Here is a 16129-nt window from a genome sequence, read left to right as displayed (position 1 = left end):
TGTGTGTGTGTGTGTGTGTGTGTGTGTGTGTGTGTGTGTACGTGTGTGTACGTGTATTTTAATTCCATTCTCCTGACAGAAGAAAACCACATTTGTTCCATAACTTGCTTAAGCCTGACATGCTTTAAGTGGGACCCTGCCATTTATTCATTCATTCATTTATCCATTCATTTGCTTATTCATCCATCCATCTAATCATTTAACAAATATTGAGTACCTGCTATAGGGATTCTTTTAGGCACTAGAACTACTTCATTGAACATTATAGATAAAAAACCCGGCCCTCATGGTTATGAAGCTTATATTCTAGTGGAGGAAGAAAGATAATAAATAAGATAAGTATATAGCATATAAATATTAAGAGGAAAAAACACAGCAAGGGGTTATGTTAGTTTGGGTAGGCTAACTTCCATAATGAACAACTTGCAAATTCCACTGACTTAACACATTAAAAGTTTCTCTCTCTATATATAACCTAATGTTGATCTGACAAGATTTAGGGGAAATTTTGTGTGAATTAGACCCGCAGTTACCATCCATACTGACTAGCAGATGAGTTGATGGCAAAACTTTCATTAGCAATGCACGAATACACAAGCCCCTTGGGTCTTGTACTGAAAAGAATGTTTCAGTAATTACAACTGGCATTTAGAAATTAAAGACAAAATTACTCTCCCCATACAGAAGCTTGAGGCAACTCCTGATTGATTGAAAGACCCATGAGTCACAGTCCCTAGTTACTGTTGTCTGAGCACATGAGGGCCCAGGGTATAGGGAAGAGGTAAACAGTAATAGAATAAAAAATGGAAATGATTAAATACTAGGGATCAAATAAAAGAATACTGTATAAGAATTGAAGAAATAGTTACTGAGAAATTCCTTAAGTCCTCAGACCCTGCAACTGGAAGGTCAGTCATTTGTTAAAATCCCATTTCCTTTCTTCACTGCCCTGAAATGGCAAACCACACCTGGGCAGAGTCTGGCGGGAAAAGAGCTGGGTGGAAAAAACAAACAGACAAACTTTGATACTTATTCCATCCAACTCTACTAACACACATTCTATCCTCTTAGTGTTCTTATTTCCACTATTTATAATATATAAAATCAATCAACTCTCTTATCTAATAGGTATATTTTGAGACCTTGTAGGACTCTTCCCTAGGAATAAATGTGATCTGAAAACAGATCCGCTCTCTCAGGGACTCAGGGTCCAAGATGGATAAATACAAAGAAAATCACACCTAGGTGTGGTATAATAACTGTTAAAAATCCAATGGAAAAGGGGAAAATATTAAAAGTAATTGAAGAAAAATATCATTACCTTCAAAGGAGCAACAGTATATTGACATCTGATTTTTTAACAGAAACACTGGAAACCAGAAGCCAACGGAATAATATCTTCAAATTACTGAAAGTTAACAACTTCTAACCAAGAATTGAATAAGCTGGCAAAAACATGTTTGGAACTGAGTGAAGTAAAGCCATGCTAAGAAAAACAAAACTTGAGAGTATTTATCACTAGGAGAACTTACACTAAAGGAAATGCTAAAGGTTACCCTTTAGGCAGAGGGAAAATTATTCCAGATACAAATACAGAGATGTAGTAATAAAGAATATAGAGCAACAAGAAGGGTAACTATGTAGTAAATTTAAGTGAATATTGACTACAAAATAATAATATCTTGTGGGATTAAGTATGTTATAGACTGAACGTATCCCCCCCCACAATTCAAATGTTGAAACATAACTCCCAATGTGATGGTATTTGGAGGTGGAGCCTTTGGGAGGTGATTGATCCCCTTATAAAAGAGACCCCAGAGAGCTCCCTTGCCCTTTCTGCCATGTGAGGACACAGTAAGACTATAGCTATGAACCAGAAAGCAGACCCTCACCACACAACAAATCTTCAAGAACCCTGATCTTAGACTTGCCCGTCTCCAGGACTATGAAAAATAAATGGCTGCCGTTTAAAAGCCACCCAGTCTATGGCGTTCTGTTACAGCTGCCTGAATGGACTAGGACAAGCTATATATATCTGTAAGTATAAATACATATGTGTGTATATGTGTGCACAGATATAGATAGACATACAGCTATTTAAAATATACAATAGCACTAGGAGGGGAGTAAAGGGAATTAAAGAGTCTTAAGGTCCTGCTATTGTCTTGGAAGTACCAAAAGTACTAATTAATATTAGATTTTAACAAGTCAAGAATGTATGTTGTAATCTCTAGAGTAATCTTTAGATGAGTGATAAAAAATGTATAGATATTAGAGGAGATAAATAGAAAAATACTTAGACAACCTAAATGAAGGCAAATAAGTAGAGATAAAAGAACAGAATAGATGGGACAAAGAGAGAATGAGTAAATGAGAGGCAGATTTTAAGTAAAATATGTGAGTTATTTCATTACTACAAATGGAACATATATACTAATTAAATGACAATTGTCAGACTAGATTTAAAACATGTGCATGCAATTATATGCTGCTTACAAGAGACACACCTTAAACATAAGGAAACAGAGAGGTTGAAAGTAAAGAATAAGGAGGATTTACCAAACATACACTAACCAAAGAAAGCTATTGCAGCCATACTAATTGCAAAGTAAACTTCAAGGAAAAAATCATAACTAGAGGTAAGGAAAGATTTTTCATAATTATAAAGGTTTCTGTACATGTGTAAAATCTCATAATTCTAAATATTTAAGCACTCAAGACTCTAACTTCAACATATATAAAGCAAATATTATCAAACTAAAAGGAAAAATAGAAAATCCACAATCATTATTGAGGTTAGTATATATTTCTCTCAATATCAGACAGAATATGTAGATAAAAAAATCAGTAGGGATATGGAAGATTTGGACAACACAATTAACAAACATCATTAAAAGACATAACTAGGATACTCAAATCAATCCTGCAGAATTCATTTTCTTTCAAGGAAACAGGAAATATTTAACAAAACTGACCCTATTCTGGGCCAAATTTCAAATACTGAAACCACACAGAGTATGTTCTCTGACCACAGTGGAATTAAGCTAGAATTCAGTATCAAAAAGGGATACAGAAAATTTCTAGGAAATTATAAATTAAGAAAGACAATCATAAATAATTCATAAAGAAAAAGATGATGATGGAAATTAGCAAATAGAGAGAATGAAATGAATATCATAAAATAATTGATATGTGTGGGATGCAGCTAAAGCAGTGGAAACAGGGAAATTCATATCCTTAAATGTATATGTCATAAAAGAACAAAGGCTGGAAAATCAAGTATCTAAATACCTGAATCAAAAAATTGTTAATCAAAAATAAATTCAAAGAAAGTAAAAGAAAAGAAAGAGCAAGGAAGAAACCAATAAAATTGAAAATATACAATATGGCAAGAAAAAAAGATATAAGTATTAGAAAAGATAGTATAATTGTGCAGAAATAAAATCTGAAAGGCACCACAGAAACTGTTATAATTAAGAAGTGATTTAACAAGATTTCTGGATACAGATTAGACTACCCAAATCAATTCGTATTTCTACATATCAACAACAATTAGAAAACAAAAATTTTAAAAGCATACTATTTATAATAACATAAAAACCAAATACTTGGAATAAATATAATAATGTATAAGACCAGGAAAACTATAAAATATTACTGAGGGAAATTAAAGGCAAATAAATGAAGGGGCACATAGTGTTTGTCGACTGAGAGACTAAATACTGAAAGATATCAAATCTGTCCAAAAGTATCTACTGATGTAATGCAGCCCCTATAAAAATGCCAGTAGGACTTGTTTTCTGGAAAGCTGATTCTAAAACATAGTTGAAAATACCAGAGGCCAATAATACTCGGGGCGTTTTGAACAAAAACAAAAAAGTAGGAAGTCTAGTGGATATAAAATTTTATTATAAAGCTACAATAATGAAAATAATGTGTCATTGGCACAAGGTTAGGCATAATAGAGTGTTCAGAAATGATACCTGATTTGCGAAGGTTAACACTGTACAGCAGTGAAAAAATAATCTTCAGTGAATGGTGCTGGGTCAAGTAGATACCCATATTAAAATATGAAAATGAAGCCCTAACTAACAGCATATACAATCTAGTTGGAACTCATTTTTGTAAGTGTAAAGATAAAAGCTAAAATAATAACAATTACAGAAGATCACATGGGAGAATATTTTCATCATTTGGGAGTTAGAAAAAGTTTTGTTTTGTTTTTTTAAACAGAACACAGAAAAAAAATCCCACTAATCTCATATAGGAAAAGATGAACAAATTGAGTTATGAAAACTTAGAGATTTCTATTAATCAATGGCACCAGTAAGAGAAGAAAAAGGCAAATCAGAAGTTGGGAAAAAATATCTCCAACACAAGGAACCAACACTGTTTGTATGCAGGATATATAAAGAACTCCTTCACACTAGTCAATAAAAGACTGACAATCTAATAGAAAAAAAGAGACCTGAACTAGTACTTCACAAAAAAGGATGTTCAGATGGTCAATAAACATATGAAAATATCTTTATTCTCAATAGTAATAAAGAAAAATGCAAAGTAATCTACTGCACACCCAACAAAATTATGAAAATAGAAAAACAAAAAACAGGGTTGGTAAAAATATAAAGTAATCAACTTCCAGGCATTGCTAGTGAGAGGATAACCTGGAACAACCTATAAGTTATAAAACAGTGAAAATAAGTAGACAATACAACAAAAATGGATGTCTCACAAACATACTGTTGACCAAAAGTACTTAGAAACAAACAAACACACCCTGTATGAGTCAATTTATATAAAATATAAAAAAGTCAAAGTTAATCTATGGTGTTAGCAGGACAGTATTTATACCTGGGGAATAAGAAGGGACTAGTGTTTGCGAGGAGGAAGAAGAAAGGTTGCTGGGGTGTTAGTAATGTTCTATTTCTTCACCTGAATGATAGTTACACAGAAATTGTGATGATTTGCCAAGCTGCACACCACTGCTTCTCGACCCCAAGTGACTTTTGCTCTTCAGGGGACATTTGGCAATGTCTGGAGGAACTTTTCATCGTTACCACTGGAAAAGGGCGGAGTGCTACTGGCATCTAACGGGTAGAGGCCAGGGATGCTGCTAAACATCTTATAGTCCACAGGACAGCCCCTCCCCCTCCCTCCTCCACAAAGAATCATATTGTCCACAGTATCAGTGATGTTGAAACTGAGAAATCCTGTTGTACACTTGTCATTTGTGCCCTTTTGTGTAAGTTAACTCTAGTTTTTTAAAAAAAAAGCCATGTGCATGTTTTTTATTCATACACAGAAAGGATGCTAGCCTCTTTCCAAGTTTTCCTCTTTCTATTCATTTGCTTCTTGTTAATTTGATTTGTCGTCCTCTAGTGGTCACTAAGGGTGGAGAGGGACAAATGCTCCTGCAAAATTGTATACAAGCAAAACTATAATTGAGGAAATTCTGTCCATTAATTATTTCCTCTATAACTCATTATTTGACTATACTGGAAGAACCTTTATATCCAACTCTGAAATGCCAAGTAAACGAAAGCAGAATTGGAGAAAGCATTATCCCACACAGAAACAAATTTTCTAGGAAGAGTCCAGGGTCTAAAAGAGCAACTTCTGCATTACTTACATGAGTCACAGATGTATCGTGTTTCTTTTAAGTAGAAAGCAAAGTGCATCATTGATGCTGTTCTGTATATGTATATGGAGAAATATCCAAAGTAAATACTTTGATTTCATGGGAAAAACAGGAAGGTACCCAGGATTATTTTTGCATCTTGATTTGCAGATGACTAAACTCAGTTTAGAAAAAGAATACCAATATCAACAAAAGCTACGTTGCAACACATTATGTCAATGATTCCATCAGTGCTCATTCCCCCAGATCTGGTAAATGATGTTTGCCAGTGACTAAGAGGCAAGTATGAAGAGGAATTTATGCAAGACAAAGAACTGAAGATGGTTGCTTAGGTAAATCAAAGTAATGTATCCAAAGAAAGAAATGAGATAACGTAAATGGTTCATTTCTTTAGAGTTGCTTATCTCAATGTAGTGTGGAAACATAATATGAACTGCTCAATTTATGATCAATTTTATGAAAAGTTACAGGAGAAATAACATTGGTTAAATAATGCAATCAGTGAACACAGGAGACCTCAATAGAACACAGTCGTCCTCATTCAGAGAAGTTGGAAATGAAGGTCACTCACTCTTACTACTAAACTATTCACTTTTCCTCCCAAGATAGCCTCTTAACTCCTGTAAGAGAATGAGTTAGTGAGGATAAAAGATAAACCAAACCCAACCAAACCAGGTAAACCTGATGTGATGCCAGCATCCCCGACCTCAACCACAGGAAAGAGAGGTCAACATGGAGTTGCCTGGAGATGAGATTATTACGTGCCATCCAGAGCAGAAGAGACGAAGGGACCTTGGGAGGGAGAAAACGTACCAGTTGATCCAGGGTCAGATTTCTTAAAAGGATGGAGCTTGGCATGCCCAAGGAGTAGTAGAGACCTTATCGTGCTTGGACTCCAGTTCAACTGAACTTAGAAAACAATGACTCTTGATGTGCACCCTGGCCGGCAGACGGAAGCCCACAGCCATGACATTCCCGCAGGCTAAACACGGAGGCGAATGATAAAGCTGTCTCCCTTCACCCTTTCTCAAGAACTAGCTTGGGAGGAAATTCAGGGGCTACTTCAGCTGATGTGAAGAGCAGGCTGGATATATGATACTCATCTCGCCAGTCACCCCAAATGTCTAAGAATGTCTCAAGGGCAATTGTCTGTGCCTTCTGAGAAGCCACGTGGAGCCAGGTATGGCTCTAAGAGAGCCAGAGGGTGGTTTTCAGATGCAGCAAGAGACCATGTTCTGTGAGGCTTCCAGTTGTACTGTGTTTTATAGTTTAAAAAAATAAGCATATTGTTCCGTTTTTGTCTGTCTGTCCCTTCCTCTCTCTCTGTCTCTCTCTCTCTCTCTCTCTCACACACACACATCACACTCTGCCAAGGCAGTGCTGAGCCTGTGGCTGGGCTACACTTTTAGTTCTACTCTCTATCCCTACCTTTTAAATACTCTTCTTCCTTCTTGCTTTCCCCCACTCCAAACCCTTCAGTCATCAAAACTGACTTTCCACGCAAAGGCAAGAAACTCACGCGACTTTGGCACAGACGGTGCAGCGCCAGCTTCCATCAAGGCCTGAGACCCGGCACTGGCTGCACACTCTGAGTGAGCAGGCCGGGCACGGGTCTCCGCGGTCGAATATCAAGCCCAGGTTTCTCTGACAGTGAGCACAGACCCTGCCGGTCTCTTGTTGAGTCTTCCCACTTCTACGTTTTGCTTCCAAAAGTTCACTTTTCAGCTTCCTGGAAGAAGAGAAAAAAAATCACTTACAAAATTCCCCAAAAACAAACCAGAGGAGCAGAGCTATCTTCATTTAAGGGGTGTTTTCATTTGCAAGAATATTTGAAAGAATCAAGGAGTTAGCGTCAAATGACTCAAAAAACACAATTTCTCCCTCCAGAATCAATAATCCTTTGATCTCAGTAGTGGAAAAACATAATGTTTCTGTTTTAATTTGACATCTTCCACTAGCACTACTATTTTGCTATTAGTATTTATTTACATTCTACTCTATCTTCTCCAGGGTATCCTTGATACCATAACATGGGAATACAACCCCAGTCTACAGGCATGCACAATACCATGTTCTCTCCTTGCCGAGATATATTACGTGAGGCGAGAGTGTGAAATCAAGTTTGGCAACATGGGTACTTTCCTTAAGAGAGCCAATGAAGAGTTTGCTGCAAAGACACTGTCCATCATTTCAGGTCAAAATGCTTCCGCTTAACATATGAGGGTTTCCAACAACTTCCACTGACCTGGGGGCTCTGCTATTAGATATACCTTTCTTTGAATAGAGGTTCCATCATGAATTAGTTGTTCAACCTTAAACAATGATTTACCCACTCAACTTCAGTCTCTTCAGTTCTAAACTGGGAGTATTAACATTCTACTGGGACTGTTTTTTTTTTTCTTTTGCAGTACGCAGGCCTCTCACTGTTGTGGCCTCTCCCGTTGCAGAGCACAGGCTCTGGACGCGCAGGCTCAGCGGCCATGGCTCACGGGCCCAGCCGCTCCACGGCATGTGGGATCTTCCCAGACCGGAGCACGAACCCGTGTCCCCTGCATCGGCAGGCGGACTCTCAACCACTGCGCCACCAGGGAAGCCCAACATTCTACTGGGACTGTTTTTAAGATTAAATGAGAAGATGCTGGACTAGGAAGATGCGGAATTCACATCTCCACACAACTAGGGTACCTCACAGGCACCAGTTGGGGACCACGGACACCTAAGGGGACAGGAGGAACCCCCTAGCAACCAGGTAGGACGTGGGGAGTAGGGGGCAGTGAGGGGGAGTGAAGGGGGAGGAGAAGTGGAGGCAGGACAAGACCAGTGCCCCTGAGGGGTGGCTGTGGGAGGGGAAGGGATCCCACACCCGAAGGGGGAAACTGGGGAACCACTGGAAGGGCAGAGGATCAAAAGGGGGCGTGGCCAGGTTTCCACTGCCCACTTGGGCCCCCAGGAGCCTGCTGAGATCCTCTGCCCACCAAGGCCGCCTCTAGCCACGCAGGTCCTGAGGGAGTGGGAGCGAGGGAAGGGGGAGCAAAAGTAAAGGCCGGACCAACAGGACCAACACACTTGAGTGGCGGCTGGGGGAGGGGAGGAGTTCCTACACCCAGCAGGATCCACTCACAGGTTAGGGGTCCAGCGGGGAAGGAGGAGAACAGAAGGGTGCGTGGGGGGGGTAGTGGAGGAACGGAAGGGAATGCAGCCAGCGCTTTCCCTATCCACTTAGGCACCAGGGAGCCTGTTGGGCTCCGGGGCCTAATCCTCTGCCCTCTGGAGCCTCCCTCCTGCCGTGCAGAGCCCAAGCCCACCCCTACACGCCCACCCAGGGCCCTACTGCTGCACTCAGAGACCCCATCCAACACTGGGCCTAAACCCCACCCACACACCCTCACTCAGGGCCCTACCTCCAAACTCCGGAACGCCACACTCCAGAAGCCCTCCTTTCCACGTGCTGCCTCTCCCCTTCCCTGCAGGTCCTAAGCAGAGGCCCTGCCCCACGCTTGAAATTTGCCCTGCCTAGGCTCCGCCCCCAAGGCCTTTTCCGGCTGTGGTCCTGAGCCTGGGCCCTGACCCATGCTCAAACGTCACCCCAGCCACCCCCATGTAGGTCCCCCGCCCCACCCTAGACCCCACCCCTGCCTAAGTTCCACCTCCCACCTAAACTTCTCCCGCCACAGCCAAGGCTTTTTTTCCCCCCGTTTTTCCTCTTTTAGATTAGGGCTCTGTTTTACCTTGCTGATTTCTTTATATTTTTACTTTTTCTAATAAATCTTTTATTTTTCTAACTTTATTTTATTCTTTATACTTTGTTATTGTTCTGCTCCTTTTGGCTTGTTCGCCTTTTTTTGTTTTTTCCTCTTTCTGTTGTGGTTTTATTTTTCCTTGTTGCAGTTGTTTCAATTATATTTTAATTTTTCCTGATATATTTTTTATCTTTCTAATTTTATTTTATTTTTTATTCTTTGTTATTGTATTGCTCCTTTTTTCTTTTTTTTTCTTTTTTTTTTTTTTTTGGCATGCCACATGACTTGCAGGATCTTGGTTCCCAGGCCGGAGGTCAGGTCTGAGCTCCTGTGGTAGGAGCTCCGAGTCCAAACCACTGGACTAGCAGAGAACCTCAGACCCCAGGGAATATTAATCGGAGTGAGGTCTCCCAGACCTCACTGTGATGACCTCCCAGTGAGGTCATCTCAGCACCAAGACCAGGCTCTATCCAACTGCCTGCAAACTCCAGTGCTGGACGCCTCAGGCCAAACAACCAGTAAGACAGGAGAACAGCCCCACCCATTAAAAAACAAAAAAGAAACGACAAAAAAGTATGTTACAGATGAAGGAGCAAGGTAAAAACCTACAAGACCAGATAAATGAAGATGAAATAGGCAACCCACTTGAAAAAGAATTCAGAGTAATGATAATAAAGATGATCCAAAATCTCAGAAACAGAATGGAGAAAATACAAGAAATGTTTAACAAGGATCTACAAGAACTAAAGAGCAAACAAACAGTGATGAACAACACAACAATTGAAATTAAAAATACTCTAGGAGGAAACAATCGCAGAATAACTGAGGCAGAAGAATGGATAAGTGGGAGAAAAAATGGTAGAAATAACTGCCGGGAACAGAATAAATAAAAAAGAATGAAAAGAATTGAGGACAGTCTCAGAGATCACTGGGACAACATTAAACCCACCAACATGCAAATTACAGGGTTCCTAGAAGAAGAAGAGAAAAAGACAGAGTCTGACAAAATATTTGAAGAGATTATAGTTGAAAACGTCCCTAACGTGGGAAAGGAAATAGTCAATCAAGTCCAGGAAGCACAGAGAGTCCCATAAAGGTTAATCCAAAAACACGCCAAAACACACTTTAAACAAGCTATCAAAAATTAAATGCAAAGAAAAAATATTAAAAGCAGCAAGGGAAAAGTAACAAATAACATACAAGGGAATCCCCATTAGGTTAACAGCTGATCTTTCAGCAGAAACTCTGCAAGCCAGAAGGGAGTGGCAGGACATATTTAAAGTGATGAAAGGGAAAAACCTACAACCAAGATTACTCTACCCAGCAAGGATCTCATTCAGATTAGATGGAGAAATCAAAAGCTTTACAGACAAGTAAAAGCTACAATAATTCAGCACCACCAAAACAGCTTTACAACAAATGCTAAAGGAACTTCTCTAAGCGGGATACACAAGAGAAGAAAAAGACCAACAAAAACAAAAGCAAATCAATTAAGAAAATGATAATAGGAACATACATATTGATAATCACCTTGAATGTAAATGGATTAAATGCTCCAACCAAAGGACACAGGTTGAATGGATACGAAAACAAGACCCTTATATATGCTGTCTACAAGAAACCCACTTCAGGCCTAGGGACACACACAGACTGAAAGTGAGGGGATGGGAAAAGATATTCCATGCAAATGGAAATAACAAGAAAGCTGGAGTAGCAATACTTACATCAGATAAAATAGACTTTAAAATAAAGATAGTTACAAGAGATAAGGAAGGACACTAGGACACTACATAATGATCAAGGGATCAACCCAAGAAGAAAACATAACGATTATAAATATTTATGCACCCAACATAGGAGCACCACAATACATAAGGCAAATGCTAACAGCCATAAAAGGAGAAATCGACAGTAACACAATAGAGGGGTACTTTAACACCCCACTTACACCAACAGACAGATCATCCAGACAGAAAATAAATCAGGAAACACAAGTTTTAAATGACACAACAGACCAGATAGACTTAACTGATATTTTTAGGACATTCCCCCTGAAAGCAGAAGAATATACTTTCTTCTCAAGTGCACACAGAACATTCCCCAGAATAGATCACATCTTGGGTCACAAATCAAGCCTTGGAAAATTTAAGAAAATTGAAATAGTATTGAGCACCTTTTCCGACCACAATGCTATGAGATTAGAAATCAATTACAGGGGAGAAAAACAGAAAAAAACACAAATACACTGAGAGAAACAGCGCCCTGCTAAATAACCAAGAGATCACTGAAGAAAACAGGGCTTCCCTGGTGGCGCAGTGGTTGGGAGTCCGCCTGCCGATGCAGGGGACGCGGGTTCGTGCCCCGGTCCGGGAAGATCCCACATGCCGCGGAGCGGCTGGGCCCGTGAGCCATGGCCGCTGAGCCTGCGCGTCCGGAGCCTGTGCTCCGCAACGGGAGAGGCCACAACAGTGAGAGGCCCGCGTACCGCAAAAAAAGAAAAACAAAAAAGAAACCGAGAAACAAATGACAACAAAAACACGACAATCCAAAACCTATGGGACGGAGCAAAAGAAGTTCTAAGAGGGAAGTTCATAGCAATTCAAGTTCTCCTCAAGAAACAACAAAAATCTCAAATAAACAATCTAATCTTATACCTAAAGGAAGTAGAGAAAGACGAACAAACAAAACCCAAAGTTAGTAGAAGAAAAGATATCATAAAGATCAGAGCAGAAATAAATGAATTAAAAACAAAGAAACAACAGCAAGATCAATAAAACTAAAAGCTGGTTCTTTGAGAAGATAAACAAAATTGGTAAACCTTTAGCCAGACTTATCAAGAAAAAAAAGGAGAGGACTCAAATCAATAAAATTAGAAATGAAAAAGAAGAGATTACAACTGACACTGCAGAAATACAAAAGGTCATAAGAGACTACTACAAGCAACTATATGCCAATAAAATGGACAACCTGGAAGAAATGGACAAATTCTTGGAAAACTACAACCTTCCAAGATTGAACCAGGAAGAATTAGAAAATATAAACAGACCAACCACAGGTAATGAAATTGAAACTGTAATTAAAAATCTTCCAACAAACAAAAGTCCAGGACCAGATGGCTTCACAGGCAAATTCTATCAAACATTTAGAGAAAAGGTAACATCTATCCTTCCCAAACTCCTGCAAAAAATTGCAGAGGGAGGAACACTCCCAAACTCATTCTACGAGGCCACCATCACCTGGATACCCAAACCAGACAAAGGTATTAAAAACGAAGAAAATTATAGACCAACATCATTGAAGAACATAGGCACAAAATTCCTCAACAAAGTACTAACAAACAGAATCCAACAATACATTAAAAGGATCATATACCATGATCAAGTGGGATTTATCCCAGGGATGCAAGGATTCTTCATTATACACAGAACAATCAGTGTGATACACCATATTAACAAATTAAAGTATAAAAACCATATGATCATCTCAATAGATACAGAAAAAGCTTTTGACAAAATTCAACACCCATTTATAATGAAAACTCTCCAGAAAGGAAGTATAGAGGGAACCTACCGCAACATAATGAAAGCCATATATGACAAATCCACAGCAAACATCATTCTCAATGGTAAAAAACTGAAAGCATTTCTTCTAAGATCAGGAACAAGACAAGGATGTCCACTCTCATCAGTATTATTCAACATAGTACTGGAAGTCCTAGCCACAGCAATCAGAGAAGAAAAAGAAATAAAAGGAAAACAAATTGGAAAAGAAGAAGTAAAACTGTCACTGTTTGCCGATGACATGACACTATACACAGAAAATCCTAAAGATGCCACCAGAAAACTACTAGAACTAATCAATGAATTTGGTAAGGGTGCAGGATACAAAATTAATACACAGAAATCTCTTGCATTCCGATACACTAACAATGCAAGATCAAAATGAGAAATCAGGGAAACAATCCCATTTACCATCACAACAAAAAGATTAAAACACCTAGGAATAGACCTACCTAAAGAGGCAAAAGACCTGTACTCAGAAAACTATAAAACACTGATGAAAGAAATCAAAGATAACATAAACAGATGGAGAGATATACAGTGCTCCTGGATTAGAAGAATCAATATTGTGAAAATGACTGTACTACCCAAAGCAATCTACAGGTTCAGTGCAATCCATATCAAATTACCAATGGCATATTTCACAGAAGAAGAAATTTTACACTTTGTATAGAAACACAAAAGACCCTGAATAGCCAAAGCAATCTTGAGAAAGAAAAACGGAGCTGGAGGAATCAGGCTCCATGACTTCAGACTATACCAGAAATCTACAGTAATCAAGACAGTATGGTACTGGCGCAAAAACAGAAATATAGATCAATGGAACAGGATAGAAAGCCCAGAGATAAACCCACACACATATGGTCACCTTATCTTTGATAAAGGAGGCAGGAGTGTACAGTGGAGAAAGGACAGCCTCTTCAATAAGTGGTGCTGGGAAAACTGGACAGGTACATGTAAAAGTATGAGATTAGATTACTCCCTAACACCATATACAAAAATAAGCTCAAAATGGATTAAAGACCTAAATGTAAGGCCAGACACTATCAAACTCTTAGAGGAAAACATAGGCAGAACACTCTATGACATAAATCACAAGATCCTTTTTGACCCACCTCCCAGAGTAAGGGAAATAAAAACAAAAATAAACAAATGGGACCTAATGAAAGATAAAAGCTTTTGCACAGCAAAGGAAACCATAAACAAGATGAAAAGACAACCCTTAGAATGGGAAAAAATATTTGCAAACGAAGCAACTAACAAAGGATTAATCTCCAAAATATACAAGCAGCTCATGCTCAATATCACAAAAACAAACAACCCAATCCAAAAATGCGCAGAAGACCTAAATAGACATTTCTCCAAAGCAGATATACAGCTGGCCAACAAATACATGAAAAGATGTTCAACACCACTAATCATTAGAAAAATGCAAATCAAAACTACAATGAGGTATCACCTCACACCAGAGAATGGCCATCACCAAAAAATCTAGAAACAATAAATGCTGGAGAGGGTGTGGAGAAAAGGGAACCTCCTGCACTGTTGGTGGGAATGTGAATTGGTACAACCACTACAGAGAACAGTATGGAGGTTCCATAAGAAACTAACAATAGAACTACCATATGACCAAGCAATCCCACTACTGGGCATATACCCTTAGAAAACCATAATTCAAAAAGAGTCATGTACCACAATGTTCATTGCAGCTCTATTTACAATAGCCAGGGCATGGAAGCAACCTAAGTGTCCCCTGACATATGAATGGATAAAGAAGATGTGGCACATATATACAATGGAATATTACTCAGCCATAAAAAGGAACAAAATTGACTTATTTGTAGTGAGGTAGATGGACCTAGAATCTGTCATACAGACTGAAGTAAGTCAGAAGGAGAAAAACAAATACCGTATGCTAAAACATATAAAAAGCGGTACTGATGAACCTAGTGGCAGGGCAGGAATAAAGACGCAGATGTAGAGAATGGACTTGAGGGCAAGGGGAAGCTGGGATGAAGTGAGAGAGTGGCATGGACATATATACACTACCAAATGTAAAATAGATAGCTAGTGGGAAGCAGCCGCATAGCACAGGGAGATCAGCTCGGTGCTCTGTGTCCACCTAGAGGGGTGGGACAGGGAGGGTGGGAGGGAGATTCAAGAGGGAGGGGACATGGAGATATATGTATACATATAGCTGATTCACTTTGTTATACAGCAGAAACTAACACAACAATGTAAAGCAAATATACTCCAATAAAGATGTATTAAAAAAAAAAAAAAGTACTGTTTCCCACCTCTCATCCCCACAGATTCTGGTATAATCGGTTTGAGATGTGGCCCATGCAATGATTTTTTTTAAAGCTTCCCTATGTATTCTAATGCACTGCCACATTTGGAAAACACTCCTCTAGAAGAAAGGTTCACTCCCACTTAAATGCTTCACAGACATGCCATTCTTTTGTTATCCAGCTCCATTCCCTCCTTCAATACACTTCCAGAAAAAACCAAAAACAGACAAACAAAAATACCCCCAGACATCCCAGGATCATCACACACATCTCATACCACCTCCTTCTACACTTGTGGTTCTCTGCTTTGTTATACCCAACTAGATTAGCATCTCCCCAAAGGCAGGAGCGATGGCTTTAGTTTCTTATATATACTGCTCAGGACTCAATTCTGTGCTAGATCATAAGATCCTTAAATGTTTAAAACTATTACCTCTTTTGGGCCTTCAAAGTAGTTTATGAGATATTATGAGCCTCATGTTAACGATAGTAAGCAGTAGAGATAAAATCAGAAAGCAAGTCTTTTAATTCCTAGCCTAATGAGAGATTCATAAATGGAGAATTTTAAAAGTGAGGTTTCCAAAAACCTACGGTTCTTTGTCTCATTCATTCATCCAGTGAGCATTTATTGAGTGCCTATTGTGTGCTAGGCATTCTGTACTTCAGATACGAAAATGAGTCAAAACAGGACACCCACTAAGGACTCCCAGTATCCTTGATGTCAGTCAAGAAGAGGACAGATGATGCAAGATGATTCATCTGCTGCAACAGGCAGCCATACAGGGCACTATTAAGTCCTCACTCTAGGATAAACAACAAGGTCCTACTGTATAGCACAGGGAACTATATTCCACATCCTGTGATAAACCATAATGGAAAAGACTATAAAAAAGAATA

General features: G+C 39.1%; 1 protein-coding gene across 5 annotated transcripts in view; it reads right to left on the bottom strand.

Annotated features, from left to right (window-relative positions):
- The window catches only part of SYTL5 (synaptotagmin like 5), a 235472-nt gene that overhangs the window by 93455 nt on the left and 125888 nt on the right, over window positions 1-16129 (bottom strand). For all 5 annotated transcript variants that reach the window (XM_027091242.1, XM_027091241.1, XM_027091239.1 and 2 more), the window contains exon 3: window positions 7161-7370. In XM_027091242.1, the coding sequence (XP_026947043.1) occupies window positions 7161-7370 (210 nt within the window). The remainder of the gene's footprint in view (window positions 1-7160; window positions 7371-16129) is intronic.

The sequence above is a fragment of the Aethalodelphis obliquidens genome, unplaced genomic scaffold (assembly GCF_003676395.1).
Source record: "Aethalodelphis obliquidens isolate GAN/ISIS:26980383/991018 unplaced genomic scaffold, ASM367639v1 scaffold71, whole genome shotgun sequence".
Taxonomy (NCBI): Eukaryota; Metazoa; Chordata; class Mammalia; order Artiodactyla; family Delphinidae; genus Aethalodelphis; species Aethalodelphis obliquidens.
This window is presented reverse-complemented; position numbering and strand designations above follow the sequence as displayed.